Source organism: Larimichthys crocea, chromosome XIII, assembly GCF_000972845.2.
Source record: "Larimichthys crocea isolate SSNF chromosome XIII, L_crocea_2.0, whole genome shotgun sequence".
NCBI lineage: Eukaryota > Metazoa > Chordata > Actinopteri > Sciaenidae > Larimichthys > Larimichthys crocea.
The window spans coordinates 33,384,844-33,412,746 of NC_040023.1; the positions used below are offsets into that span (position 1 = coordinate 33,384,844).

The window sequence follows — 27,903 nt, forward strand, 5'->3', positions numbered from 1 at the left end:
TAATTTGAGATTTGAGAACTGCAGGAAACATCATTTAGTGTAGCAATGTCAGGGGAAGCAGAAGGACGCTGCAGTCACGATGACTTAATATACTAGACTATCCTTTTATTTCCTTGAGATCTCAAATTAATTATGGCATTATCTGGGGAAAACAAAGTTTTATTACTTTGAGATCTCAAGAAAATTATCCCGTTATCTCAGGAGAGCCACATTTGACATAAAGAACTCAAGGGCTCAAGAGAACTAATGAAATAAAAGAAAGTAAGATTGCTTGGGGCTTCTGTAAGTCTTCAATAAAAACAACAAATGATTATTCTGCGTTCCGTGTGTGCTGTAACAAACATTTTCTCATCCAGTGCTCTGAGATTTCAAAGATCCCAAACAAAGAAGATGAATGCCACCCAACAAGAGTCACAATCATAGTGCTTTGAAATGTACTAAATCCCACTGAACGATGACAGACAGACACTACCAAACCCCTGGAGCCATGGCTGGATGAAATGACTTTAAAATGATTCTTTGAAAACCATCTTTAATCTCCCTGGACCTGTCTGGAGAAAAGTTCATTAGAAGAATACAATCAAATGAAGTGAGAGTCAAAGTTCTTCAATGACCCCAGACATGCCCTTCTTAGGTTGGTCATGTTGACGAAGAGGACACGATGATTGGCATGGCCCGCTGTCCTGCTTGCAGCTAAACAGCCATGTCCATATTCAGCAATGATATTGGCCTCTAACCCCCAGTCCAGATGCCATTACCATTTTAGAGTCACACCGAGTGTCCGGGCTGGTGCACAACACTATCAATATTAATGTTCTGTGACTGAGGCGGCTTTGGAAGAACTTTCTCCCACATCAATATTGATGGTGTTGCCATACATTGGAGTTGGGGCCCTATTTAAGGATTTATAAGACGAATGCTAGTGGGGGGTTGTGTCTGTATGCGAAGGAGGCCAATGCCATTTTTGGTCTGCACCTCAATGATGTACATTTTCCTGCCGTTCAGAGCAATTTCCGTGGGAGAGGGGTGACTCCAACCCACGCTTGATGAGATGTGAGTGGAGAGGGGTTGTGCAGGGACAGATCCAATTCCCTCGCAATGCTTTGCCGGAGATGATAGTTATGGAAAAATGAACGTTTCATTTCAGGGGATCTGGGAATGCTAAATGGGGGTCTGTTGATTCTGGAGATGGTGGTATTGCTTTTGGGACATCTTCAAAAACAGTCCACTGTTGGGCCACACACGTAGACACAGATCCAATTCATTATAATATTAGCTTTGGAGATGCATTGCTCTATATATCAAGTGTCAAGAGGGCGTGCTTTGTGAAGAGTTTCAGGCCTGGCTCCTTTGTCATGCATTCAGATATAAATCAAACAGAGAAAAAACAAAACAAAAGGGAAATTAATGAAACTCAAAATGAACTTTGGTTTTTTCTTGTCCTCATAAAACATCTGCAAAGCCTACACTTGTAGTTGAGATTTTCATGCTACATAAAATATTATGGGTTATATATGAGCCAATGGAAAGCTTAAGAAGGATTCCTAGGCAGTTATTTAGAAGCAAAAGAAAGAAGAACAGTCCATTTGTGGACAGAAGAACAAGCTATAAACGTAATTACCACCTCATAAAGAGGAAATGATGGACATGTTAGCATTTATTGTTGGGTCCATGTAAGTTACATCAATAAATAATATGATAAAGAGTACGGTGTGTAGACCTACTCTATATGAAAAGTGTCCTGAGATAACTTCTGGTATGATTTGTTGCTTCATAAATAAAACTGAATTCACACAGTAGCCACTTGATTAAAAAAAATTCTGGCTTCATAGCTTGCTAAAAGCGGCACTGTGTTCACCGGCTACGCAGTAACTGTGTCTGTCATTTCGTTTAAAACGTCTGCCAGCAACGGCCGAGAGAGTGCAAGCAGTTGCGGGACTTAAAACCAAAACAATGAGCTGAAAGGTGCTAAAGTGCAGATTGAATCAGTATTGTAATAAATATTGGAGTGAGTGTTTTCTTTAGGACATTTTAATGCTTGTTCCTTTACTTGATAAATGACTAAAACAATCAAAGAAATTTAATTAATGTGGTTTCCGTCTAGGCACGTGATTGATTAATCGACTGATCGTTAAAGACTCAGACTGATGAAGTCATCTCACTCCCCACACGCCATATTCGCTCCGACAGATGTATGTTTTTTTTATTTTTTTGACTCCATAGTCAGTCTGTTTAACATTTAGATAGAATTAAACAACAACAGCCCTATCACATCTCATCGGGTTATTGATCCTTCAGGGAGAGCAGACTGCATCAGTGTCAAGTGTACACCTTCTCTGAGGACAACCGAGAATGAACATGTTGCAGGACAGAAATCCACGAAGCCCAGACAAGACAAGGGTCACCGGTACAACTGTCCAGCCTCCTCCCCCTCCTTGCACTCCCTCCCTTTCACTTAATGCCCTGCTACATTTTGATGGTGAGCTAGTGAGTGGGACCTCTTTGGGGGAGACAAAGAGTGACCTCAATTCAATCTGACATCCCACCTATCGATCTGGGCTGCCGTATCCCCCAGAGACGGACGTCTAGCTCGCCCTTGTACCGACCAACATTTCACATTTAGCAACAAGACAAAACACGCCTTTTTATTAAACAAAATCCCTCCACACGCCTCGCCTCCTCTGCCCAACTCTAAATTACACACACGGTGACCTGCTTTCACAGGCTTTTCTCCTCCCACAAAGGGCACTGTTCATCTTCAGTGGGGCCCTTTTGCTAAATTGAAAGTGTGTCATAACAAATAGAGGAGGTGTCTGGCTTAAATGCATGTGACTGGCGCCGATGTCATCTCTGTCAAAGGAGCATCCCTTGTATTTTTAACAGGCGGACTGTGACATGGACCCAGGACAATTACTGTCAGAGCACACGGGGTGATGAATCTGCTGCCTTATTGTGTTTGTCATCTCGACCTCTGGCTGGGACCTGATTGGTATGGTTGCCTACCTACAGACGGGTTCAGATGGATGCATTGTTTTTGTCCTGCATGTGTAAATGTGTGTGCATCAGAGCCCTTACTCTGCAACCTAATTGACTCTCACTTGGTTTGGTGAAGAAGTCAGTGTCAGGGGGGTGAAATATGGATGTCAAAACGAGTCACCCATTTAGAAACAAATAGGACACCTACGCCTGTAAAATGATCGGTAGCGTACACTTTGTGCTTTGAGTTTACTTGTTGTCTTTGATGTATTGTAGTACTTTTTATAGAGAGCATTTTGGGACCTTTTTCTTGAACTTTGGAACTTAATACCAGTTTTTTTTTACATAAAAATAAAAAAATCCAGATTTTGTTTTTTTTAAAGAACAAATTAATTTAAACTGCTGAGATTTTCAGTGAACATATAAGATAAATTCTTGCCGTTCTCCATATTTTACAGTGGACAAGTTCTGGACAAGGTCATCTTGCGATGATAACACCCGAGAATACGTGTCCACAAATAGAAAGTGGAGAGAAACATGGAGAGAAACTGCGAATGAGCTGCTGATTACGTCAGAGTTCCAAGATCAAAAATAATAAATGATTAAATTAGTAGAGCCATTGTGGTTTCAATGCAAATGATACCTTTAAAAAACAGTTGATTCTGTTCACTGCTGTTAGAAAAATAGCACTAAACCGCCACATATTAGCGTCCTAATATGACCTAAAATAATTAGACATATTTGTATGCAAAGTAATTTACCCACAAAGACATAAGCTGTAATTGCTGCACCTGGTTCTGATATTTACTGGCTCTCGTTTGTATCTTGAAGCAACGTATTTTGCTTTTATGGTTTATGCTGAGCCCAGTGTTTGCCATAAATGGCAGGTGTGCAAAATTGAAGTGCAAAAGTAATTCAGCTCCTGCCATTCAAAGGAGCTATGTCAGTTTGATTTACCTGTACACATAAACATGCACATACACACACACACACACACACCAATGCACACACACACACACACACACACCTTTGGGCCACATGTGTTTTTTATATTCATATGGCGAAGGGGAAAAAAATGTGTGCCTCCAAAATGGAGGTTGAGGGGTCATGGTGTTTGGCCAGGAGTGACAGCTCTGAAATGAAGGCATAAGTCAATCGGCTACTCTTCATACACACACACACACACACACACACACACACACACACACATGCATAGAAGGCGGGGTGGCGGTCAGAATGGAGGGTGGGGATTGAGGGGGATTGGGGGAGGTAGTTGGAGGAGGGGAGATTGGGTGTAAGGGGCACAAGGTTACCGTGGGGGTAGTGTGTTTTTGTGTGTGTGTGTGTGTGTGTGCACAAGCCTGTACTTTGGTCTGTGTGTGACCGAACACTGAGAGCTACGAGAAGCTATATTTACCCTAATTTGACACTCACACACACACACGTATACACACACACCCCGAGTGACACACCTTGAACCTAAAGGTCAAAGACCATGTGTGTTCTTTCTCTCCCTGGGTCATGGTGTTTGTTTACTTTCTGTCATGCACCAAGCAGGCCTGTATCAACATTTGGGCATGCATCCCAGCGTGAGCGCGGGAAACCCCCCACTAGGTTTAAAATCAGTGATTGATTCACGGCATTGATTGACACACGTGCCTCTTTCCCCTCGCTGAATCAAAGAGCTCTTTGGAAAAAGAAATACGCAGGCATGGAAGTACTTATCCATAATGATGATCTGAGGTGCTTCTATTGGTGTCAGTAGATTAAATACTCTGCTACTGTGGAAACATTTATCATAGATTTCAACACAATCCATCGACACTACGCCAATCAGAAGATTTGCTTCTTCCACAAATAAAAAAAAAGATACAATAGCAAAGATAAAGATGCATCTTTTGTAGCTGTACTGCACCTGATACCGCCGTAGCCTAAAGGTGCTTTCAGACAGTAAGCGAGAGCTTCCGCCGCCGCCTCCTCCTCCATTGTTTTCAGTGTAAACACAGCAGCCGACCTCAAAGACAAGGAGAGGCGCGGCGTCTCGTGACTTTTTCAACTTGCCGCTGCAGCTCGACATGTGACCGTGGCAACCGCAGAAACCTCAGCCAGTTTTTTTTTTCTTTCCAGGTATCCTACACACCTCCACAGCAAACAGATCTGTGAACATCAGCTTCAAAGCCTGATCATCTGGTCTAGGACAACTAACAACATTCTTGATACTAGTAAGCAAATGTCATCGTGCTAATCATTTCCTCTATTTGAGGTGCAACTGGTAGCACTGGTAACACTGTCTTAGCATATCTTTTAAAGGGGCACCACAGAGTTTATATTTTATACAGTTCCCTGTGAAAACTATTACTCAACCCGTGAAAACAGATGCATGATGTCAGTAAGTCAGGATGTCTGAGGAATAACCCTGAAGATGTCCTCAGGTTGGTCAAAGAGACCGCAAATTCAAATTGTGTTACATACTGGAGGTGTGGAGTTTATGAGGCAGGGAGGGTCTAATAGAGTTTCAAAGTGAAATAAAAGTCTCATCCATTTTCCCACAGACAGTGTTACGTGACTCACGGTTGGAAAATATCCAGTTTCTGTGAGCATGAAACTCTCCGGACTGAATCATCAGTGCAAAAGACGAACATCTGCACCGGAATTAAAGTCAGAGGTGGAAGCCTGTATGTAGAAAATATCACGGGAGAAGATTACTACAACTCCCAAGGTTCATTTTGGCAAGAAACATCCAATCGCTGAGCCTAAAAATCTGTTTTAAATCCCTCTTTTTGGAGCTGAAAATCTGAAGTTGAAATGATTAAAACTGGTGAGGCTTGCGTTTCTTTGTTTTTTAACATTTAGCTGTACTGTTCAAAGAAATGTTTGAAATGGTAATACACACCGGGAAAAACACTTCAGTGGCTCCTGTGACACATGCTAGTGTTGAAGTGTGTGGGATCCAGATCCAGATCCAGTGGATCCGTCTTGGGAACCTGTATGGAAGTGCACTTTAGCACAGAAGAACATTTTTCCAATTCAAACAAATTCAGCTCAAATTACTCAGCGAAAACACATTTCCCATACTATGAATAGTTTGTGCTAAATGAGTATGCAGTGAAGCAATAACTCTAGTGGTCGAATTGCTGTTTACACTTTTGCGTTTTACTTATAGGACACCAAAAGACAGCGAGAAAACCTTCTGTGAACAACAGAATTTTATTTCAATTAATGGATAATCCATATTTCCAAACAAAAGTAGAGGGGATAAAAACAAACTCATAGAAACTTTCTGTGAATTAATTTATCAACAGGCAGCTTTCTAAGGTCCCAGATGGCTTTTACAATACCAATACTTGATGTTGATACCACAGTGCCATGTTGGAAATGTGAGACAGGTCGTCCAAACAAACTTACTTCCATTGACAGGAAGAAAAAAAACAAAACAAAACAAAACAACTTAAAATAGTCCTAAGCTAAGTCACAGTCCATAAGTCCAACTGGGATAATATTGTAACATAGACTGAGGTTTTCAGAGGTTAGTGATACTTTTTCTACGGTATCGGTACGATAAGCTCAAATGACATGAGTCGAGGGGGTTTTCCCTACATGACAATATCATCAGGAAGTGGAAAAGAACTCGCATGAGGTCTAAAAAATGAAAGTGCTGATGATGTTAAAGCAGAAATTAATATTTTCTTTACATTGATGTATTAAAAAGAAAAAATCTCCGTATTTTTGCATCGCCCTTATGACTTTACGTGCACGTTAATCACTTTTACATCACGTGAGTTCACTTCCTCTCCTGACAGGACATAATACCTGTTATAACAGGTAACGAGAGATTATGGCACAGTCATAAGATAAATGCTCAGTGACAAAATCTTTTGTTCTAAGGCAAGTACAGCTTTTTCTTTTGTAAAATGCTCCAACCCGGTCCAAAAAGGTCCCAATATTGACAATCATGACTATAAAACAATAAATGAGGATGAGTTGTGTCGCTCCTGCGATGACAAGAGTTTTTAAATGGGCCTTTTGAATAAGTAGAAAAGGTCGCTCGATCAAATGGCATAACGGTAGCAACGGAGTCTACCAGTGCTGTGATTTTACGGGAGTGAATACGTGAAGGTCTGATGAGTTTACAATGCAAGTGCCTAAACTTTCATTTGTATTTTTCTTTTACAAACTCCTTTTCACCCCCTGAGACCCAAAAACAAGTATATAGTCAAATTATAGACAAACCAAACATTAAATTTTCATCACCAACACTACCACAAAAATATCCAAACAATATGCGTCCTTCAGCTTTGGCACAGGCTGCTGATAAGTGTAAATTTCGCTGGGTTTGTCTTTTCTTTTTTTTGCTTTTGTATTGATATTGGCATGTCCGTCTGTCCGTCCGTCCGTCTACCCACCCGTTGAACCTGAGCTTTTCCCATTGAACCCTAATATGCTATAGATGCCTATGAATCGACAATATACTGTACATATGGACACAATCATGAGTTTTTCTCTCCATATAAACAGTGCTAATACAAACACACACATTAAAACATGTCCTCTACAAAAGTCCAAGACATTTTGGCATTTGTCTTTTTTTTTTTTTTTAATGGCTTCTGGCTTTCTTTTCAAAAAATTGGTAAATATACAACAGGCCTTGTGCTCTTGGTCGTAGAGTCCCTTTGGCAAAGCCCTTGCTCAGTATTCACCATACTGGGTTGCTGGTGCACGGCCTCTGTAAATGAAGGCGTAGCACCAACAATAAAGCAAACGTTTTGTCTTTTGCTGCTCCTGTTTTTTCGTCAAGGTTTGAGACTGACATCTGAAGGGAGTCCAGCAGACCTGCTGGTGAACTGCGCAATAACCCGTTCTACCAACCTGTCCATCTCGTGCCACATCTCAAATGTAGACTGAACCATTGGCTGTGGGCCCGCCGACGGGCCACCAAGTCTCTGAAATGGCCATGGTGATTGAGTGGCTGGCATGTGTAACCGGGACGATAACGGATGATTTTGTCTGCATGGGGTTTCTTGAGTGGAATGGTGAGGGTGGTGCTTCCTTTGGGGAAAGCTGAGAAGTTGAAAGCAGAGAATGAAGGGAAGAAAGGAAGGATGAATGGATGGATGAGTAGTCAGATGGATGTTCAGCCTGAATTTGTCCAGTAGCTTCTCCTTCATTTGTCTTTGCCACCTCAGGGCCCGTTCTCGTTGTAGTGGAGGGAGATCGGCCGCTCGCGCTGCACGGTGGGCATGTAGGGCCAGTTGTAGCTGGAGCCCGAGAGCAGCATGTCGCGAAGCAGTGTCTCGATGGGCGTCTTCCCTACCAGGCGAACGAAAAACAGCTGCTCAATGACGGGAGAGGAGACAATGCGCAGGGAGGGCAGGCGGAGGAGGAGCCGTCCAAAGCGGTTTGGCTGACTTGGGTACTGGTTCCTTACATACTCCTCCAGGGCACACTGGGACTTCTCCTGGATGCTCTCCACATGAGCAACATCTGACAGCCCCATAGCATCTAGAGGGAAAGAAGAGAATAAGAAAATTCAGTATTAGTGTCTGATAGGACCCTGCAAGAATCTGAAAACTAGCCTCCTTGTGTAATTAAAGGGGATGCAAGACGATGGGGAGGAGACAGATTATCCACACTGTTAGATCAGTAGGAAGAACATTAGAGTTAAATTAATAAATTAGACCTCAACCACATTCTTTAGAAATGTAAACAAAGTTTTTGCCAGTCGAAACACAGACGGACGATGGGTGGGGTTGGCTAGTCACCCCAAATCATATTTGGATAAATTTATGTAGCTGAGCTCAGAAGATAAACAAGATGGATTTTGTTATTTAAAAGCATCTAAGAGGAGATAAGAACAATTAACACTGGGAACTAGCGCCTTAAAATTCTGATGATTTTACACAGAAAAACCAAAGTTAGAGAATTTTAAAGCTCGTGGTCTTTCATGACCTGTGTGTTTGAGAAAAAGGCCATGAGGTCAGGTCAGAAGAGGCCAGAAGAGACTTGTGGGATCAGTAATGTCAACAGCGAATTCATTGAACGCATAAAAATGTCGTCAAACGTGACGGGGGAGGGCAAAAAGTCTGATATATTGATGATTCAGTGAGGCCTTGTCCGGCATCATAGACGCATGATGGGTTGTCTTCCTCTAGGACACGCTACAGGAGACAAATTGTCACGTCTGTTTTTTTTCCCATGGTCTTATCAGGCTGATGTTTCGCTGTCTGATAACCGAGGCTCAGATTGCGTTGTCTGAACCCTTGACCTGATCCTGCGCAGGACAGATACATGATGATTCAAGATGACTCAAAGACGTAATGAAATGTAATTTTCTTTTTCCCCCTTTTCAAATTCCTCAAGCAAGAGAAATCTTGCTCAAACTCGAGGAAATCGAGGTTGTCACATCCGAGATGCGTATCTGCTACACCCCCGTGGTCTGTGTTCACAGCACACTCCAGCATTCCCGTTCCCCCCGCAGCTGGAGGTCATGTTCTGCCTCCCGCCTCCTCACACCTCCCCTCCTGCCGGGCCCTCGCCTTGGCAAAGAGGCTCGCACAACCCGAGAGAGAGAGAGAGAGTGTGTAACACTGTGCGCGATACTTTTCGCGCCCTCTGTGCGCAGGGGAGAGCACGGGGGATTTAGCAAAGGAGGTCAGAGACGTGTGAACTCAAAACAAAGACACATTTTACTGTAGTCCACCACATACTGTACATTCAGTGGGAGTGCTGTTTGACTCTGCCCCCTGAATGAACTCTCATTTAGAAGACAGGCTTTCTGATGAGGGTGATTTTTTTCCTTCTTCTTCTTCTCTCAAGCACGTTCTATTAGTTTAAAAGCGCTGGCCCGTACATTTTAACCTGTCACCTTGCATCGCACGTACTCTTTGTCATCTCACACTTTGATCTGTCCCCTGTGTAAACCCTGCCCTGCTGGGCCTCAGCCCCATACAACAAAAAAAAAAATGTAATTTACCTCATATTTTAATTGAGTGTGTCAACCCCTCCCTACCCCCAGCGGCTACTATTTTCATCATTCTGGGTGAATAATTGCAGCCACTTTAGCTGTATTCGGAGAGAGCGGACAAACCGCTTTTCTTTTTTTTTGTCGTGCCGCCATTTTGGGTCCTGCGTGACAAGGCGGTCTCAGCCTGTTTGGGATTAGAGAAGCTGTCTATGTGACTGAAAAACCACTTCGCGTGCCGAAGCGACAGCTCTGTGGGCGCCCTTCCACGCCAAGCGCTGTGTTCTTTTGTCTGATCCTTGGGCACACACCGGGTCAACCGGGGTGAGGGATCAGGGTGGCAGGACTGAAATGCCCGTTCTCTGATGTGGCTTGATGGGACTGGGCTTCGCAGGGGAGGGCGGAGGGAGGAGACTCCGAGGGAGGTGAGAGACGATTGGTGTTTGTCTGAGCGTGTTAGCTCATCCTACCGGGGTCTGCAGGAGTCAGGTTTATTAACGGATCTATCTAGTGCACGTCTGCCTCCCTAAGATTCAAATTTAATGTAGTGTCTTCTTTTTTTTTTCAGCTTGCAGTTTTTGTGTGGATTCATGTGGGTACATCTGCCTGCACACAGGGCAGTCACATGGGATGCTCAGGGCTACAGGGGTTATGTAGGTCATGGTCAGGGCTGTAGCGAATCCTCCGTCTCACTGGATCCCACTATACATAATTCAACTCCTGTGGTGGGGGCAGGGGTCCCGGGGCCTGGGCTGGGCTTGGGTTTGGGGAGCATAGGGAGGAGGGGTGGATGACTGGTTTCAATAATAGATGGGATCATGAAGGAGAGATGGCTGATGAAAGCAAGAAAAAGGGAAGGGAGAGGCGGATCCGAAGCCACCCACGTACACGGAGGAGAGACGCGAGACACACGCAGAGTGAATCTGACAAGCCATGCAAGGGAGAAAAGAGGGAAAATACAATAAAACAACACAGACAAGAGACATCTCAGTGTTGGCTTCTTCACCATCCGTTTCCCCCTGGGTCACAAAGCATGATCTCTCAGTGAAGTATCCCAGATGTGACAGTATTTTGGCTGGCACTGGAGCCCGCTGACTGTTGCGATAAAGCTCAACGGGGTTTGTGTATAAGCAGTATCAAAACAATGCCTATCTCATGGGTTTCCTCAAGATGTGAAAAACATTATATTTTGATTTAATCTCGTCTGCAGCTCGGCGGGGAGCGCAACACGGCGAGGGTGTTAGCCCTCCTGTTTTTTTAAAGAGCTTTGGATGCAGACGGCGAATGAAGAAAAAAAAAAAAGGACAAATCATTGTCTAAACCATACTGACTTTAATCTGCTGAGCCAAGACGGCGGTTTAATTCATGTGAGACATTACCATCGTCATCAAAAAATTACAGATTGCAGGCATGTTGCCTAAATGTCACAAAGAAGCAGATCATGGAAACAGGCTTCCATTTTGTTAAGTGGGTTCAGATAGTATGTGTGCATCTATATATAAGTAATGGATCTGTCTCTGTTTAAACTGTGGTTTGGTTTATGTGTAATGCAAATGAGTAGTTTAGTAATCTAACAGTTCCACAAACAATGCACTACAGGGACAGAGATAAAAACCCAGCCTAATAAAGGAACACAAAGACAAATACTTAAGATACAATGTGAGGCACAAACAGGTGCTCACAGGGTCAATAGCCGTCTTTTACTGTACGGTATGAGAGAGCGGTCAAATTACAGTCAAATTCATGGAGTGCACGGACCATGACTGACTAATGAGAGGGCTGAGAATTTACATATGGAGCCAATGAGACAATATCTGCCGCAGCATTAGAGGTCACGTCCCGGTCAGGCTAAGTGGAGGTGAAAAGGTTGCGGGTTAAGTACAGTTGAAGTCGGCTTTGTGCATCTGTGCTGAGCTCGAACTGGATTGCAACACAAGCGGAGGGAAGAAATGTTTCTCGGCACGACTTCATCAAGTATTGATGAAGATTTATAATAAAGGGAAAGGAACGTAGTCCTCTCTCCTGGTCTGTGCGTTATTATGACACAGTCGAGTTTCATAACAGACCAAAATAAATGCGTGCAGGAGATCTTTGTGGCGTATTTAGTCAACAATAATCCTGCTGATTAGCTAGATTTAAAAATATTAATCCCTAACATTGGTTTTATGTCTGTGTTAAGTAGCTTTTTTTTTAACCGTTGGATTATCTTTTAAAACTTATTTCAAAGTTTTAATTAGCTCACCTCCTGTTCAAACAGTGCAAATAATTAAATTTTTAGAGAGAGATTCCTGCTGCTGATTTTATAAAATTTATTAGAATTTTTATTTGAAATTGTGAATAAACAGTGTACAGGGCATAAGAACGACAAGACGTTCCCACATGCTCTACGGTCATTTTTATAGACTGATCCAACACAAGAAGTGTTTCCTTGACAACCTTAAATTCCTGGATTATTAATGTAGGAGATGTTTGACAGATACATTTATGACAAGTCATGCCTTTATTCTCGTCCCGTGTATGTGTCATGTTGTCCTGCTGCAGCCTTTGCGATAATCTGATTTATGTGACGAGGTCTCTCATGGTTACAAACTGCAATGTAACACACTGAATAAGAGGTGTCGCGATATACCAGTACCGTGATATTTAAAAAAAATAATATTGCATAAATTGTCCAGTACGTCTTTTTTAGATTTCCATCAGATATCTTGATGATATTTTTTGATTGTGAATTCTTTTGTGTCATGAAAATCTGTTATCATGACACTGAATTTATTTATAATTGGCCGAAGTTATCAGCTTTGATTAGCTTCATCAGCTTTGAGCCTAAATCGTTTTTTAAGCTTGTATTAACAGCTCATGAGTATTTTCATTCCTCCTAGCAACGGCTACACCTTCGCACACCATGGCGACAATAATTTAAAGTTTTTTATGTATTTAAAAAAAATAATAATCGTCTCATCCAGTCATTGTATTTTGCCTGTGAGAGTTTACTGTGGCTATGTTTAGGCGCACAGAATAACCCTCTTATTGGCCATTTCTCTAACTCAGGTTAAGCTGTTTACACGCACTTTGATACCCTGCGATTTAGTGTCCTCGTTTACATGAATAAACCAATTAACAGAATGTTCCTGTGCCAAAAGGAAGTCAGCTCAACCGGCTGCTAATACCCTCCCTCTCTGCCTGAGTGATAGTAAAGAAGAAAATGAGTTTGGGTGAAGTACAATTGACCTGAGTTAGTCTCAACAAATTTGACCCTCATATTTGATTTATTATACCAAGATTCTACTTATAATAATGCTGTTGTTAAACTTCATTCTACTATGACTTGACTTAAATTAAGATGAAGATCTTTAAAGTTTCCATCCAACATTTAAATCCTGCCTCAACGTTACGTTCCAGACCCAGGACACTGTTGACATTTCATGCAGTTTCTCTGTGACTCTCCATTGTATGTCACATGTGCCTCATTCAAACTCACCGGAAGTGAAGAGCACGATGGACTTGAGGCAGGAATATTCAGCCGTGTCGACCTGCAGGGCCTTCAGCTTCTCCACCTGCTCCTGGAAGACTCGGATGTGGTCCATGAAAGCCACCACGCGCTCTGCCGACATGGGCGACGCGTGCAGGCCAGCCGCTGCCAAAAGAGGCGCCACGTGAAGCGGCATGGAGCACTGGGCGGCGTTGAGAACGAAGAGCTCGCTCCACGACATGCGCAACAGCGCCACCTAGGACACAGGACAGGATAGCATGGTTACTATTAAAGGAAGGGAATGATTTCAATTTGATTTAACTAAATTATCTAACAGGAATGATCTTAGTGCAAACGTCAAGCTTCAAGCCTTCTCACCTTCAAGCTTTAGGCCCTAACTACTAAAATTCAGTAGCACACGTGCACATTAACTTTAAGTGTAAAGGTACACGAGATGGTCAGAATCTGATCACATTATCAGAGAGTGAGTGCAAACAATTGTACACACAGCACAGGAGCTTCATTCATGAAGGAAGGAAGTAGGAAGCATACACAAACCGGGGCGCATAAAGCTCACACAGGGCGCTTGTCAAAAACTGATTGTAAGGATCAATCAATACGATGAAGCGTTTATTGTCAGTTTTAAAAGGTCGTAAAGATTACAAGAGGATGTGACGAGTCGCGTTATGACAGGAAAAATATGCTTTTAATATGTAGCATGGAAACATACTGATCGCTGCAGAGTGGGTAGTCAAAACGACCTTGCGTAAAAGGGGTTTGACATTTGACAGTTTCACAATCAGCACGTTAATGTACAGAATATATATTTTAAACGTGAATAAAGAAGCTCTGAAGTGCAAATCTGTGCAAATGACAGATCACAGGTCGAAAAAACTGAAGAATAAATTGATATTTTGACGGGAACGACTGTCAAATTACAAGACAGTTGTTGTAAACAGAGTCTTTTGGTTGAAAAGATTAATAGAAGACACCGAAACACAGAAGCAGCAGTACAATACTGAAGCACTCGGAGAGAGAAAGAACATATTCTACAAGCTGACATGACGTGATGATATATTAATGATACGGTGCAGCTTATAGCTCGACATATTTGCGATGACTGCGTCTGCCAAAGGTGCGCGTGAATATTTATAGGTCAGACAATTACTCCGTGCCAAGACTTTACAGCTGGTATAAATCTACATGCGCGGGATTGATGTCGGGTTTATACATATTGAATGTTTTGAGTGCTTGTTTCTGCCTCCAGTGAATAATGACAGAAGAGAGCTCTTTTTTATTTTTTATATGCGACTAAGTGATCATGAAGAAATAAAAAAAAAAGAAAGGAAATGTTTGTGTTTTCAAGGAGATGGTGATATGTCATACAGAAGCTGTTTATTGATCATACTTCATGAAACTGTGGCCTTTTATTGGGTTATTTTTATGTTTTGTTGAACAGCAGGATTTAATTATGTTCATGGCATCAAATCTTTTTTTTTTTTTTACTGGCTGGATCGTTTCTATTAACTAAACCAATGTTGACATGTTGCAAATTCTATATTTTTGTCTGTCATATAATTTATATAAAGGATTCCTGTTACATTTATACATATGGAGGCTAAAAGCTAATCATTTCTCTCAGTGTGATCTTTTTGGATGCTTTATTAAACAATTCAATTTTAGGAAATCTTTAGGAATTTTAGGAAATATGCTTTTTTTTGCAGAGTTATGATAAATTTAATAACACTCTTGTGTCTCTACGTTAAATATAAAGCAACAGACAGAAGTCTCTGATGAAACCAGGGTCATCATGAGATTATGGAGACTCCAGGAAGTTACTGCGATGTTGTTTTGTATCAAAACTATGAACATATATCATGATAGTGAGTCTTTTGTTTTATTTTTGTTCACCTCGGAGAGATCGAGGCTAGCTGTTTCCCTCCGTTTCCAGTCTTTATGCTAAGCTAAGCAAACCAGCTGCTGGCCAAACTCTCAGCAGAGAAAGTGAATGATTTCCTAAAAATGTCAAACTATTCCTTTAAAGTTCCTGGTCGGATATTTTTTAAAGATTATTTATTTTTAAAGGCCTTTTTATGCCTTTATTGATAGTACAGATGAAGATAGACAAGAACCAGGGGGCAGAGAGAGGGGGAATGACACGCAGTAAATGGCCGTCCGTTGCAGGATTCAAACCGGGGCCAGCTGCAGCGAGGACTATAGCCTCCACACACGGGGCGGCCGCTTAACCCACTACGCTACCGACCGCCCCCTGGTTGGATATTTTAATGTAAATTCAAGTCTGTTATCACAGTGGCTGACTCACCTGATCCATGAGCTGCAGATCAGGGAAGAAAGGGATGTTCTTGGCCCACTCAACGGCGCTGAACAGCAGCCTGGCCGCCAGCTCGCAGATGTTCTCAATGCCCATCAGGTTGTTTCCCTGCATGCACTGGGCCCCGTAGCGAGACGTGGGGTAGGGCTCGGCACGCAGCAACAGAGAGATGAAGCCGGATAAGTAGGGCTGCCCGTTGTACGGGTCGGTGCCGTTGGTCAGGTACTGTCCTGGGCTGGTCTGAGAGTTCGATGTACGTCCTCGTTGTACAGCTGATGGAAAACAAGACACATGAAGATGAGAATTGAGCCACAGGAAGTTTTAATCTATAAATATGTGACATTTTTTCATGTTTCTTCATCTCAGTTCACACTAAACGCCTAAACCTGGCCCTCGTCCAAACAGCCTGCATGTAAAACAAAAATCCTGCAGGAGAAAACAGAAGGGAGAGGAGACGAAGACAGAAAAGAAAGAGTGAAATTGGGCATGGCAAATGTGTCGGGTCTGGGGGGTTTGCAGAATGGGGTCAAAGGGGGCGAAAAGTGTGGAGACGGGAACATTTCTCTGACTCCTAAATATGTCAGCGCTCGTCTTTGCAGTGGAGCGGTGGAAAGTGGCCAGGCCAAGGCCATTCTGCACTGCTGTTGTGCATCAGTGAGTAATGACAAGCAGCAGCTGGTAAAGATATAACACTTCTTCACACCTACATATGTTATGCACCCGCATATGAACACACCACACATGAATACGTACGGTAACATCCATCGTACGCGCACCCCCCACCCCTCTCCCCTCCCACTACTGGCAAATGGCTCAGCCTGAGGCGAAAGGGCACGCAGAGGCCAAGTGCTCATACACACACACACAAATACCCGACCAACCTCCCCCCGCCCCTCGGTGGAGCGATGATGATGCGGCGAGTGCTCAAAGGCCCATTTGGAAAACACCTGTTCAGTCATCCCCACTGTCTGACTAATAACTCCATCTACTGTTACACGGAGAGAGGGAGGAGAGAAAGAGGGAGAGAGAGTGAGAGAGAGAGAGGCAATAAACATGCAAAGGGGGGGGAAGCACGTGCGAGGGAGGAAAATGAGGTAAAAGGGTGAAATGGCAAGATAAGGTGGAGAAGGAGAGCTTGAGAGTTGGTTGATTGAGGGCAAGGGGGGAGGGGAGAAATGTTCAATATGTTTGAATATAGCCTGAGATGAGGCTCCAGGATAGAGAGCGGTGGTTTACATGAAGAAACAGGTGGAGGCAGGAGGTGGAAAGAGGGGGTGAAAAGGGGGGAAAGGAGGGGTTTGGAAAATGCTTTTCAACTGTGCATCACCTGTCACCTCACAGGCAGCAGCTGTGTCAATTGAACGCACCGTGGCACCGTCTGAAAAAACGAGAGGTCAAATCACTCAGGAGCGTTATAAAAACGCCTCCAATCCTAACCTGAGCAGGAAAAAAATACCTCCGCACAAAAGGTGTTGACCCTCAAACTACTAGTTTCCCCCCCCTGCATACTTGTGTCAACCCGTGTTCCCGGAAAAAAAGAATGTGGTCTCCTTTGGCAAACACCACCAGTCTCGCTTGGGCTGAGCTATGAAGAGGTGTTGCCTGTCACAAAGACGTTGCACAATGGGACATTCCTCGTCACTCGCGCTCCGGCAAGTCTTTCTTCGCAAAAGGGAGGCTGTCAGATTAGCCACACGTGTCTCATCTCTGCAGGATTTGACAAACCAAAGAAAATAAAACAGCGATTTGAGCAGCAGGGGTGAAAGTAGTGCAGTTTCCACAAAGATCACCTGGTCGAACATGTTTTTAGTCACGCTCAGGTGCTTTTAGTGTGAAGTGAAAGACTGCTAAATCATACAGCGATGAAGGTTTGTGAAAGACGAATCAAAAGACAAGTATGTTTTTGAAACTGGTCTTTAGAAGGACACAAAAGCCTGAAGACATCATCTGTGCCACCCAAAACTTAGAAAAACATCTATTTTACAAGGCCTTACAGGACATTTGTCGTCATGTTTACAATGATAAATATGTAGTTACGGTTACGGAACAATCGTGGTTATGCCGGTCGGTAGGAAACAGGAAACGGACAGCTGTCTTAAATTGGTCAAATTGAACGTTTTGTCTGGAGGACCTCCTCCCTATGTGGACTTTGTCGCTCGTACTACAATAACAATTTCCTCCTTTGCTCACAACGGACAGCAGCCATGATTTCTACTTTCTATTTTCAGCTTTCTCTTGAACATGAGCGCATGAATGAGAAGGACTGATTCTGTCGTTTTGCCCGGGAGTCTCTAAAGAGACTCTTCCCCTGACTGTCCATATCTAAGTCAGAGCACTTTCATAACCTAAAACTGTCACTCTGCCCAGACTTGTTAATGTGCCTCATCTAAGAAAAGCCTCTCTACAGTGGTGGACAACTTGGTCTCCTCTTGTTTCACACCCAACGCATTGAACAACACAACCTGAATTTCAGGAGGAATTTATCAAGTTCATTAAAAGCTGTGAGAACCCTGCTTTTCATACCGCTGATATATGAATTCACAGCTATTAATTTGCACTCATATTGATTAGTGGTTAATCCCGCAGATGGGGGCGAATCTACTTGATCCACTTGACTTTTTCAAAAGCCTCATTGTGGGGGTCACTCGTGGCTGAGAGGCAGAGCACTCGAGTGCTTCTGACGGAGACACATCACTCTCTGTTTTCCCTCGCCTACAGCCGGCTGAGGAGAACAGAAGAGAGAGAAAAGGGAGAGAGGGGTGATTATGGAAAGGTCCAAAGGAATAGGGAGGAAGACAGACAAGTGTAGAGACAGAGAGATGTAGTATCTTGACATGGAGGAGGGCAGCGACAGAGCGGGAGAGACAGAAATGACATTAGAGAGAAACAGATGCCTGAGGATAAGAAAAAAAGGAAAGCAGGGTCAGAGATAGAGAATAAAGGGGGATGGGAGCATCAAGTCAGATTTGGGTGTCTGCCATAAGCCGTTTCCTGCTTTTTAATTGGTGCTTTGTGGCTTAGCTTAATGTGATTGACTGAGCTTATCATCTCACAGTAAGAGGAGCAAAAAAAAAAAAAACTTAACGATACACAGTTATACTTCCTGGCGAATCTGACACCAAATTTGGGGCAGTAAAGGCACAAAAAAAGATCTACAAATCCCCAAAACCCAAAACAAAACAGCGTCTCGTGTAGGTAGGGCATAAAACGAGGGCACGGGAAATGGAGGGGAGGGGAGGAAGCATCCAAACAGAGGTACCAAGGGACATTTCAGCTGCGACTTTCAAAATGCCACTTCAGCAAATGGCAGCTGGCAGAGTGCACAGTTCGCCGCCTGGCTGCCCTGGATTAGCCTCTGGGTCAGACTGTTAGTGGAATTACAGCAGCTAAATACAATTAAGGCCTATCAACAATTTGGACTAAAAGGTCACGGTGCCGGGGCAACACAGACGCATTATAGATTTGGCTCAGTCTAACAGTTGCGTTTAATAAGTAGCTTTTCCATTTCTAAAGCCTCCGTCCATCTCGCACAGCTGAGCGTGCACGCCGTCCGCTCGAGCGAGGAAAATTCTGCAAACAACAAAATATCAAAACACATGCTTGTGAAGCTTAAAATAAAAGTGTGTGTGTGTGTGTATCACAAGGCTTTGTAAATGTGCATGTGCATGTGTGTGTGTGTGTGTGTAATCCAGCCCACACTGGCAGTGAGTGATGTGACACCTGGGTAATATCCATGTGGCTCTCGTAGTTTTATTTTGGCCCTGAACTTTGACCTGCAGGTTACTGCTCTGCAGCAGGGCAAAGCTCCTAAAGAGAGTCAGATAGGAGCGTAAAAGGAGCTAATGTGTAAACCAGGAGAGAGTTAGAGATAAAGATAAAGAGAGAACGGCAAACAATGTGATGTTACCGAACAGAAAAGCTCGGGGAAGTATGTGTCGTTTGAATACTCATGCTGCTAGAATGCTGAAATATAATATGTCCGTTTTATTTCTTTTGTTTTGGTTGGCTAATACTGCTCTAAGGGTCATCAGCCTGTTATTAAAAAAATCATACATTTTAAATATTGTACTCCTTTTTCCAGAATTGTGATTTCCGCTTGCCACGATACCTTAAAATGAGCCCTGAGTCTCAACATTTAGGTTTATGTTTTGTAGTAACATATTTCTGTGGACTGACTCGAACTGTCTGCTTGAGTCAGTCCATGGTCCACGGTATTTGTCCCGCCGTGTGCTGTTGTGCAACAGGCTCTCGCCACGTTCTCCTTCTGTTTATTCTACTCAAACATTTTGTGCTGCCAGAAAAAAAAAAGGAAACATTAAAGTTTTCTCACGTTAAACATCAACCCAACACTCGCCACGTCTGACACGTTTCGTACAGGTTATCCATTAAAGCTGCTGTAATCAATATTTTTACCCTGACTCACCCAAGAATAGAATTAATATCTGACTTTTTAGCTCATTGTTTTGGTGTTTCTTTTAGTTTTCCAGTTTTTTGATTTACTGCTCTTAAAAATGAACTGCACACTGTCTGCTCTGCACCAGACAGCAGATGGACACAGTTGGCAACTAGGTGGTAAACATAGTGGAGTATTAAGCAACTAAAGAGCCAGATACTTCCCTTAGGAGATGGTGGAAAGCAAAAGCTGGATGTGTAAATAAGAAACGGATGCCAACAAGTTGGCTATAGTAAACTTTTTAAGGAGATAAAGTGAGTGAATGGTAAGAAATGAGGCATTAAAATCATGTTTAATGGACAAAAGTGCAAGAACGACTCACTGCACCTCACTGAAGGGAAACACAGCCTTAAAATAAACAGAGCATAGCAAAATGAATATTTACTCTCTTTCTTCACACGTGCAGAGAAATTATTGAGTGGAAGCCATCCGCACACACGTGAAGGAAGAACCGGCTCAGTCGTGTGCCGAAGAACATGAAAGAGCAGAGGTATGTGAGAGACACAACAGAACGAGAGTGCCGAAAAAGAATCGGATCGGCGAGGGAGAGCAGTGACACAGACAGAGAGAGACAGAGACATGGAGGGCAGAGGAGGTTCGCGTGAGGAAGTTTGGTTGCTTTGCTGTGTGGATGCAGTCGCCTCAGTCTCTCTCTCTCTCTCTCTCAGACTTTGATGAGGCAGTTGCTGCATTAATTAGTAAACCCAATTCACCCCGTACTCAGTGACTCTGATTCTCGCTATCCTTATTTACACTTTACATGCCTCCTCCTCCTCTCTCCCTCCCTCCCTCCCTCGTCCTCTTTATTTACCACACAGTGGGCCACAGCGGGGCTGCGTTCATGTCATTTATGTACCAAGCTGTGCACATGTGTTCTCTTAAACAGCTCTTAGCTGCCGCCTGGCTTTATTTGGATTTTTTTCAGCTTCACAAAATAAGCATTTACGATTTGAAATATGAGTTTTAAAAGCTGAAATGTTTTCCAGTTAAGATGCATATATTTCCACTTATCCCTTGTGGTATTTCACCATGAATATATATACATTTATTTTTAAAACTAGGAAATATCTGTTGCTTCAGCTTCAGACATCAGCTGCTACAGCAGCAGTACAGTGAAGAGTCAATTCTTTTATTTCTTGCAACAAACTTCCACATGAAAAAAAACATATTTATACATTTCCTCTTAGCATTACTTGACTAAACTTTCCCCTGTAACCTGAGCAAATGCAACCAAAATAACTCTATGAGTATGGCTGGAAATTACAAGGGGTTAAGTGAGTAAATGTGTTTTTTTTTATATAGGGGAAATTTGGGTGAAATTAATCTTTTATTTTTATTATTATCATCAGAGATTTGGGTGAAATTAATCTTTTATTTTTATTATTATCATCAGAGAGAGGCCTCCATCATCTAAGAAGTTGAAGCTGTTGATTCCAGGTGTGTGTGCATTCTTCTACTTCTTTCTCTAGCCATATATAATCACAGGATCATCAACTACATGCCTGAAATGAATGAATGTTGCACTGGTTTCCCACAGAGTGAACATGTGGCGTGCTGAAGGAAAAGCCTTGCTGCAGGTTAAAACGCTCCTGACACTGACTTGACAATCCCTGTGTCTCTTTCTCGTAACGTGTGTGTTATTACCAGCGAGTCAAGTAACACACACAGAAACGGGTTGAGCTACTTAAGTCGCAAGCAAAACAGTGAGTCAGTATGTTAAGAGTGATTGACTGAATACACCCGAGAAGGTCGCGTTCTGTTTACCTTTGTCACATTAGTGACACTGTGGGACGTGCAGAGAAGAAAAAAAAAAAAGCATAACCTTTATACGGATGAGCTCACCGAAGCCTCCTCACCTTGATGTGTCCAAAGGCATTACAAAAAAACAGCCCCATTCATCTTTTCACATCCACATGCCTTTATGTAATATTAAAGTCAGCCTTGGAGTGCTTTAATGGAGGGTGGGCAGTGCTGAGCAATATGTCAATGGGAGCCATTTTCCTCTGAGAGCCCTCTGATAATGACTTGGCCTATGAGTGCGGTGACAGGGGTTAAGTATTTGAATTTGTCAATAGCTAAATTACCGGGATAAGTAAAGGTTTTCGGAGTGGAAGGAGGCTGGATTGCGGCGTTTTGGTGCTAAATTGCTCGCTGTTACAAGCTCCACTGTGGAGTATGGATTAGTCAATACACTGCTGTCTGTTAGACTTTAGTGCACCAGTGGGGTATTTACTCATTGAGAGGCTCTGGTTTGTTCACACATTTGGACTTTGACTTGAGCCTGTCTGTTATTAATGTTTTAGTTTTGGTTGACCTACATTTTCCAGAGCGCTGCTGGTATTTTGTCAGAAAGCAATATGGGTCAGGGAGCAGCACTTCCCACTCCGCGTGTTGAATGTTACCAATCCCCGTGCTGCAAACGGATGTTGAGACTAATTCACTATCACTACACTCGACAAACTCGACTGTCTGCATGTATCTGGCGTGTTCATCCCTATACATACAGACACATACAGCAGACCGTGTAGCATCCATTCATCAGCGCTGTAAACTACCACATGCTTGGTTCTCAGTGAAGTCAGTAGCTCGTCCTTGTGGGCTGCTTCAAAATTAAAACATTCACTCCATTTCAAAAGGAGCTGTCAGGCTGATTCTCTTTGCCTCCATGCGTCCTATTCAGCCCAGAAACTGCGCTGACAGAGAAACAAGAAGAGGTTCTGTGTAGCTTTTCGTGGCGAGACAATAAGACTAACGCTGCCAAGGTTTTAGGGGTTCGACTCCCACTGAGGCCATGCACAGAAATGTTTGCTGTCATGGTGCTGAAAGGTGCTCTGGATAAAAAAAAAGAAGTCTCCAACAAACGATATTATGTTCCACACAGCAGTCTGCAGAAAGAGGTCAAACGTCCCCTTTGGGGGTGGAACAAGAAGAAGAAAATATAAAAAAAGAAACACTTGCAAGTGAAGAAGTTCTAAGTGTGACGCGGTCCTCTCATGAAACTTTAATCGTGTCTTCTCAGGGAGATAAATATTAATTTGGTTTAAACAGAAAAGGCACGATATTAAACGATGCTGTAATTTTTAGAGAGGGTGTACATGAATCTTTAGGTAGCCTAACGTCAACACTTACAAATAATTATCATCTGCCAACACTTTCCCTCAGATTTAATTCTCCCCTCATCTTGTGTGAAGTACACCATGACCTACAGTGTGTACTGCGACAAGTACATTTCAAAGTAAGTAAAAAGCTTCGTAAATAATGAATAACATGCCAAACTTTTATCCCAACAAACCACATTCTTCACTTGTGAATCATCCGGATCTTCTGATTCATTTTGACAAGCAACTTTTTAAAGAAAAATATTGTTGGGAAATTGGAAATATCAAATGCATATTTCACCTGGATCATAACCGAGAAAACGCGTCCCCTTGACAACCTTAGGTGAACCTGTTGAATAATGCAGAGTGAAACATGACTTATGTATGACCTCCGGGGAGGACGATAGCGGCTGTGTGCCTTAACAGTCCTGCCATTTTTCAGTTGACACTCTCAGTCTTTGCATTGCAGGATGCAGCGGTGTTAAATTTAGTGGAGATGTTACAATGAAATAATGATGCCGTTTGAAATATTCATGAATGTTTGCGTTTGTATATTCAAATATTTCTTTACTGTTATTTCTACCTCATAGATTCATGCAGGTTTATGATTATATAACTGAAGACAACTGAACTGTTGTGATTTACTTTTCTAATTTTTTTTAATAAGTTCATAAGTTTATAATTAATAATCATTCTCAGCTGCTAATTTAAAACACTATTTCACCATTTATGTTAATAAATTCTGTTTTTTTCCATTCTCCACTTTTCCAAAGTTGCTGTGAAAGTTGCTGGATGGTGTACATGTCTTAACAAAAAATTGTCCTAAGTAGATAATGATCTGATAAACAGAAGTTAGACGACAAAGAGGATTTGAGGACACTGTTTAATCCCGCTGACCTCAAATGCACCAACAGATGAGCTAAGCCAATGTAAATTGACCTGCTGCACATTTAAGCCTTTTGCGCACAGCTATAAACCAGCACTACAAAAAAAATGGACTATATTAGGACATCAACAGCCAGTGCACATAAAATGTTGTACAATTTACCCACTGATATTCCTTCAGTCCCCTGACATGATCTGGTATTTTAGGAAATGTTGCACTGAAATTGAATTAAAAGAAAGTTCCCGCCAAATGGACGTGATTTTTTTTATTTTATTCTTTTTTTTTTACATGCTTAATTAAATCAAGAGACTTTTTTTTGGATGATTGTTTTGCAGTGTAGTTCAGTCTGCATCCTGTAATAACAGCATCGTAATGTTATGTCATCTAAATCGCAAGACTAATTCCTTTTTACGCATAAACTCATGTCATATGTCTGAACAATAATTTGATTTCAAACGCAACATTTACTCACAGAATTGAACTTTTCCCCCTTTCAAAATTAAAAGTTAATTGAATCTTTTATTTAGCTAAATAACTTGTCAGGTATTTCAGTTGTTGATCTGCAATAAAATCTCTGCTCTGGCATCTTCCAGCCTCTTTGAATGTCGGAATATTAAATCTCATTTCCAGGCTGAGTCAGAGGGATATTTTGTTTTTACACGCTGCGGCGCGTCAGGCCATTTCCTCGGGTTCATTCAGTGGGAAACGAGCACGACCGACGAATCGGTGCGGCTTGCGGGTATTTTACATGACTGTGTGAGGCTGTGTGTACAGTGCCCACACACACACACACACACACACAGAGTCAGATAGGCATTGCAGCGTACTAGCGGGAACCCTTAAGGGATCATCTCATCTGAGGCTCTAAAAGGAGGACGGGTATTTCCACCGTCTGTGTATTTACATTTTGGCTCAGGCGGAGAACAAAGGGTGGCGGGGTCGTTTTGGAGACACTGTCTGTCCTTTAACATCCCCTGCCGAAGTGTCCTTGAGCAAGACTGCTCACTGGGATGCTGCTGTTGACCTTATTCTGTCCTCTGAGAGGTGGAAAAAGGGGGCCATGTGTGACATCTTAATTAAAGACTCAAACTGAGGTCATAAGTGGGTGAAGTGCACTTTTTTTTTTTTTTTAGCACTCTAGGCACTTACAGCTTTATTACCCGTGGCTCATCTATGTTAAGGTGTGTGATATTTCACGGTGTGCACTTTCCTGTCGGTATTTATTTTTTTAATTAATTCCCAAAGATATTACGCAGAAACCCAAACGTATCCACAGACTTTTGCTGCCTCTCGATCATAAAAATCACTAAATGATGAATTCGTGGCTGGAGCTCCAAAAGTGCATAAACAAACACAACCAAAATGAACCCATGCGTAAAACGCTGCCAACACAGATGTTTAGAGAAAGAACTTTTGGCTCCAGTTGGTTCACATTTTAACACATGCACCATCGCGTCTCTCATGAATGGGATGTCGCTGCTGAATGATAATTAATAAGAGAGAGAGAGAGAGAAGGGGAGGGGGGGGCTCCTCTTCACCAACATGTTTCCACTGCTCCTCTTTGGCACTAACTGACCCGTTGTTAATGCAACACAATACAACAAATGTAGCGGCATCCTCTTATAGCGGCTCTGGGTGTCGGTGAGCAAACAGCATAATTAAAACAGGGGGACAAAGGAGGGATTTCACAGAGGAGAGAGCAACAGCGTGAATGCTTTTAGATTTGGGTAAATGAATTTGCGGTGCCGCAGGTGGTGACTGATTATTTAGCCACAACAACAGTGGTGTAAGCTGTATAGAACTATTAGATCAAAAAAAGGCATCACCAAACATATTTTACGCACAAAATCTCTAACTGGGACTTTTTCCAGTTTGACACATGAGATGACAAATTAAAAAGAAAATACACGAGTGTCATGTTTAGTCTTAAATGTGTTATTTTGAAGAGAAAATATCAGTGTGTGCTGAAATAATCCAGATGTGTTTATGCCCTTTCTTTCTTTTCTGCTCGTTTAGAATTTGCTGCAGAGATATTGTTTCTAGAAAAGCAATAAAGCAGTGTTGGAAACAAGAGCCCCAGCCTCTGTGAAGAGCTGGTCACTTGTTTTAGAACAGTAAAATCTTTTACGGCTGAGCTCCACGCTTAATGGCCTGTTAAGATTAATATTTCACAGTAAACAACGTTACGCACAACTTTACGCACAGAAATACGTTGAGTAAACAAACATCAGTCACACACATACAGAAGGCACAGCTCACCGGGCTTACCTTCTCTCCTCATGCCGACTTTAAGGCACTTCTTCAGCCGGCAGTACTGACACTGGTTCCGGTGGTGCTGGTCGATGGGACAGTCTCGGTTCCCCCGGCAGGTGTACGAGAGGTTCCGCCTCACCGAACGCTTAAAGAAGCTTTTGCATCCCTCGCAGGTGAACTGGCCGTAATGCTTCCCACTGGACTTGTCCCCGCACACCATGCAGTCCACGTTGGGGATCTTGTCCCCGGAAAGTGCGTCGTTCCCCGGGGTGGAGCCGTTGGGAGTCCCCGGTGCCCCGCCGGGCTCCTGGCCGCAAATCTGGAGCTGAGACCCCGGATCTGCCGAAATGTTCTCTGACCACTGGTTTACTACCATTGCCATGCTATCCCAAAACACTTTGGTCTTTGTTTAAATCACAGAAGCAGAGTAAGACTCAGTGATACAGATCCGTCCTGACGTCTTGGGAGAAAAAACCGAGGGAGGGCGAAAAGGCGCTTCCCACTTCCTCCAGAGGTCAATCTGAGCTTATACGAGCTTATTTATTTAAATATTTTTTTTCTTTATGACTCAGTTCTGTCTGTAAACATCTATCAAAGTTTACAGCAACAGCGAGGTATCAACATGATCGATGCATAAGCGCGTAGCCTACAACTCCCGGTGCTCCTCGCTGCGCAGCAATCCATAAACACGTTGTTCTTCAGAGAGTAACCTCTTGGAAAAGTCAGTCCAATAAGTCAACGAGCAGGCTGTGAACACACAACGTTATCTTACTTATTGTTCAACCCTTTTTCTTACAATTTGGAAGACGGGATATAACAGACAACAGGATTTCGTCTCTCGGCCGGTCGCTCCAGTCTGTCCCACGCTCAATGCCGCATTTAGGTTCAGTCAGGATCGCTTCTGCCTCTTCAACGACAAGCTCGGTTTAATACTGACCATGTTTCTGGTTCAGGATTTGTCTAGTCCCAGCACGCTCCTGGAATCAGTAGCCTAATAAAAACGCAGTTCCCGAGGAGTCGGCGATCCTTGTCCGTCTTGTTCTTGCGCGCCGCGATGAGGTTTTTTTGGAGAGAGCGACGTCAGTGCGCGATATTTATTTACCCAACACGCAGTCTAAAATATCCTCCGTGGTTGTGTGTGTGTGTGAGTGCAGCAGGAGATTAAAACACAGACACTTTACGCGCAGATTCAATCTCTGCCCTGCTCGATTCAACCCTTCGACTGTGTGTCCCACCTCTGAGAGTCCAAAGCTACAATTTGGGGAAAGTGTCACTAACAGGCTGCCTCGTACAGGGCTGCCCCCCTGGCGGCGCTCCATATAAGGTCATAACTGCCAAATAAGGTTATATCCCCTCCCCTCAGCGAGAGAGGTGAAAAGAGAAGGGCAGCTTGTGATTGGCCCCAAAAGTCTGTTAAAAAAGTAACGATGGCTCTGATTGGACGGCGGTCGATTAGGATGAGTTTGACTGACAGCAGC

At 42.9% G+C, this 27,903-nt stretch overlaps 1 protein-coding gene across 2 annotated transcripts; it reads right to left on the reverse strand.

Annotated features, from left to right (window-relative positions):
* Positions 1-6,164: 6,164 nt before the first annotated feature.
* On the reverse strand, positions 6,165-27,672 carry nr2f5 (nuclear receptor subfamily 2, group F, member 5). Of its 2 annotated transcripts, none has more exons than XM_010749597.3 (4): positions 26,432-27,672; positions 15,727-16,007; positions 13,413-13,659; positions 6,165-8,475 (listed from the first exon to the last, which is right to left on the reverse strand). In XM_010749597.3, the coding sequence occupies exons 1-4, from the start codon at positions 26,805-26,807 to the stop codon at positions 8,156-8,158; spliced, it is 1,224 nt and encodes a 407-aa protein (XP_010747899.1). In that variant the 5' UTR covers positions 26,808-27,672; the 3' UTR covers positions 6,165-8,155. The 2 variants fall into 2 exon arrangements, with proteins under 2 accessions (XP_010747899.1, XP_010747900.1); XM_010749598.3 differs by having other exon boundaries at positions 26,441-27,668.
* Between the last annotated feature and the right edge of the window lie 231 nt (positions 27,673-27,903).

Excerpts from the sequence above, each read along its gene's own strand:
- nr2f5 (XM_010749597.3), bottom strand. The coding sequence starts at position 26,807 with ATGGCAATGGTAGTAAACCAGTGGTCAGAGAACATTTCGGCAGATCCG. Across the intron at positions 16,008-26,431 it reads GAGGAGAGAAGGTAAGCCCG|CTGTACAACGAGGACGTACA; the intron begins GTGAGCTGTGCC and ends GTTTTCCATCAG. Across the intron at positions 13,660-15,726 it reads ATCTGCAGCTCATGGATCAG|GTGGCGCTGTTGCGCATGTC; the intron begins GTGAGTCAGCCA and ends CCTGTGTCCTAG.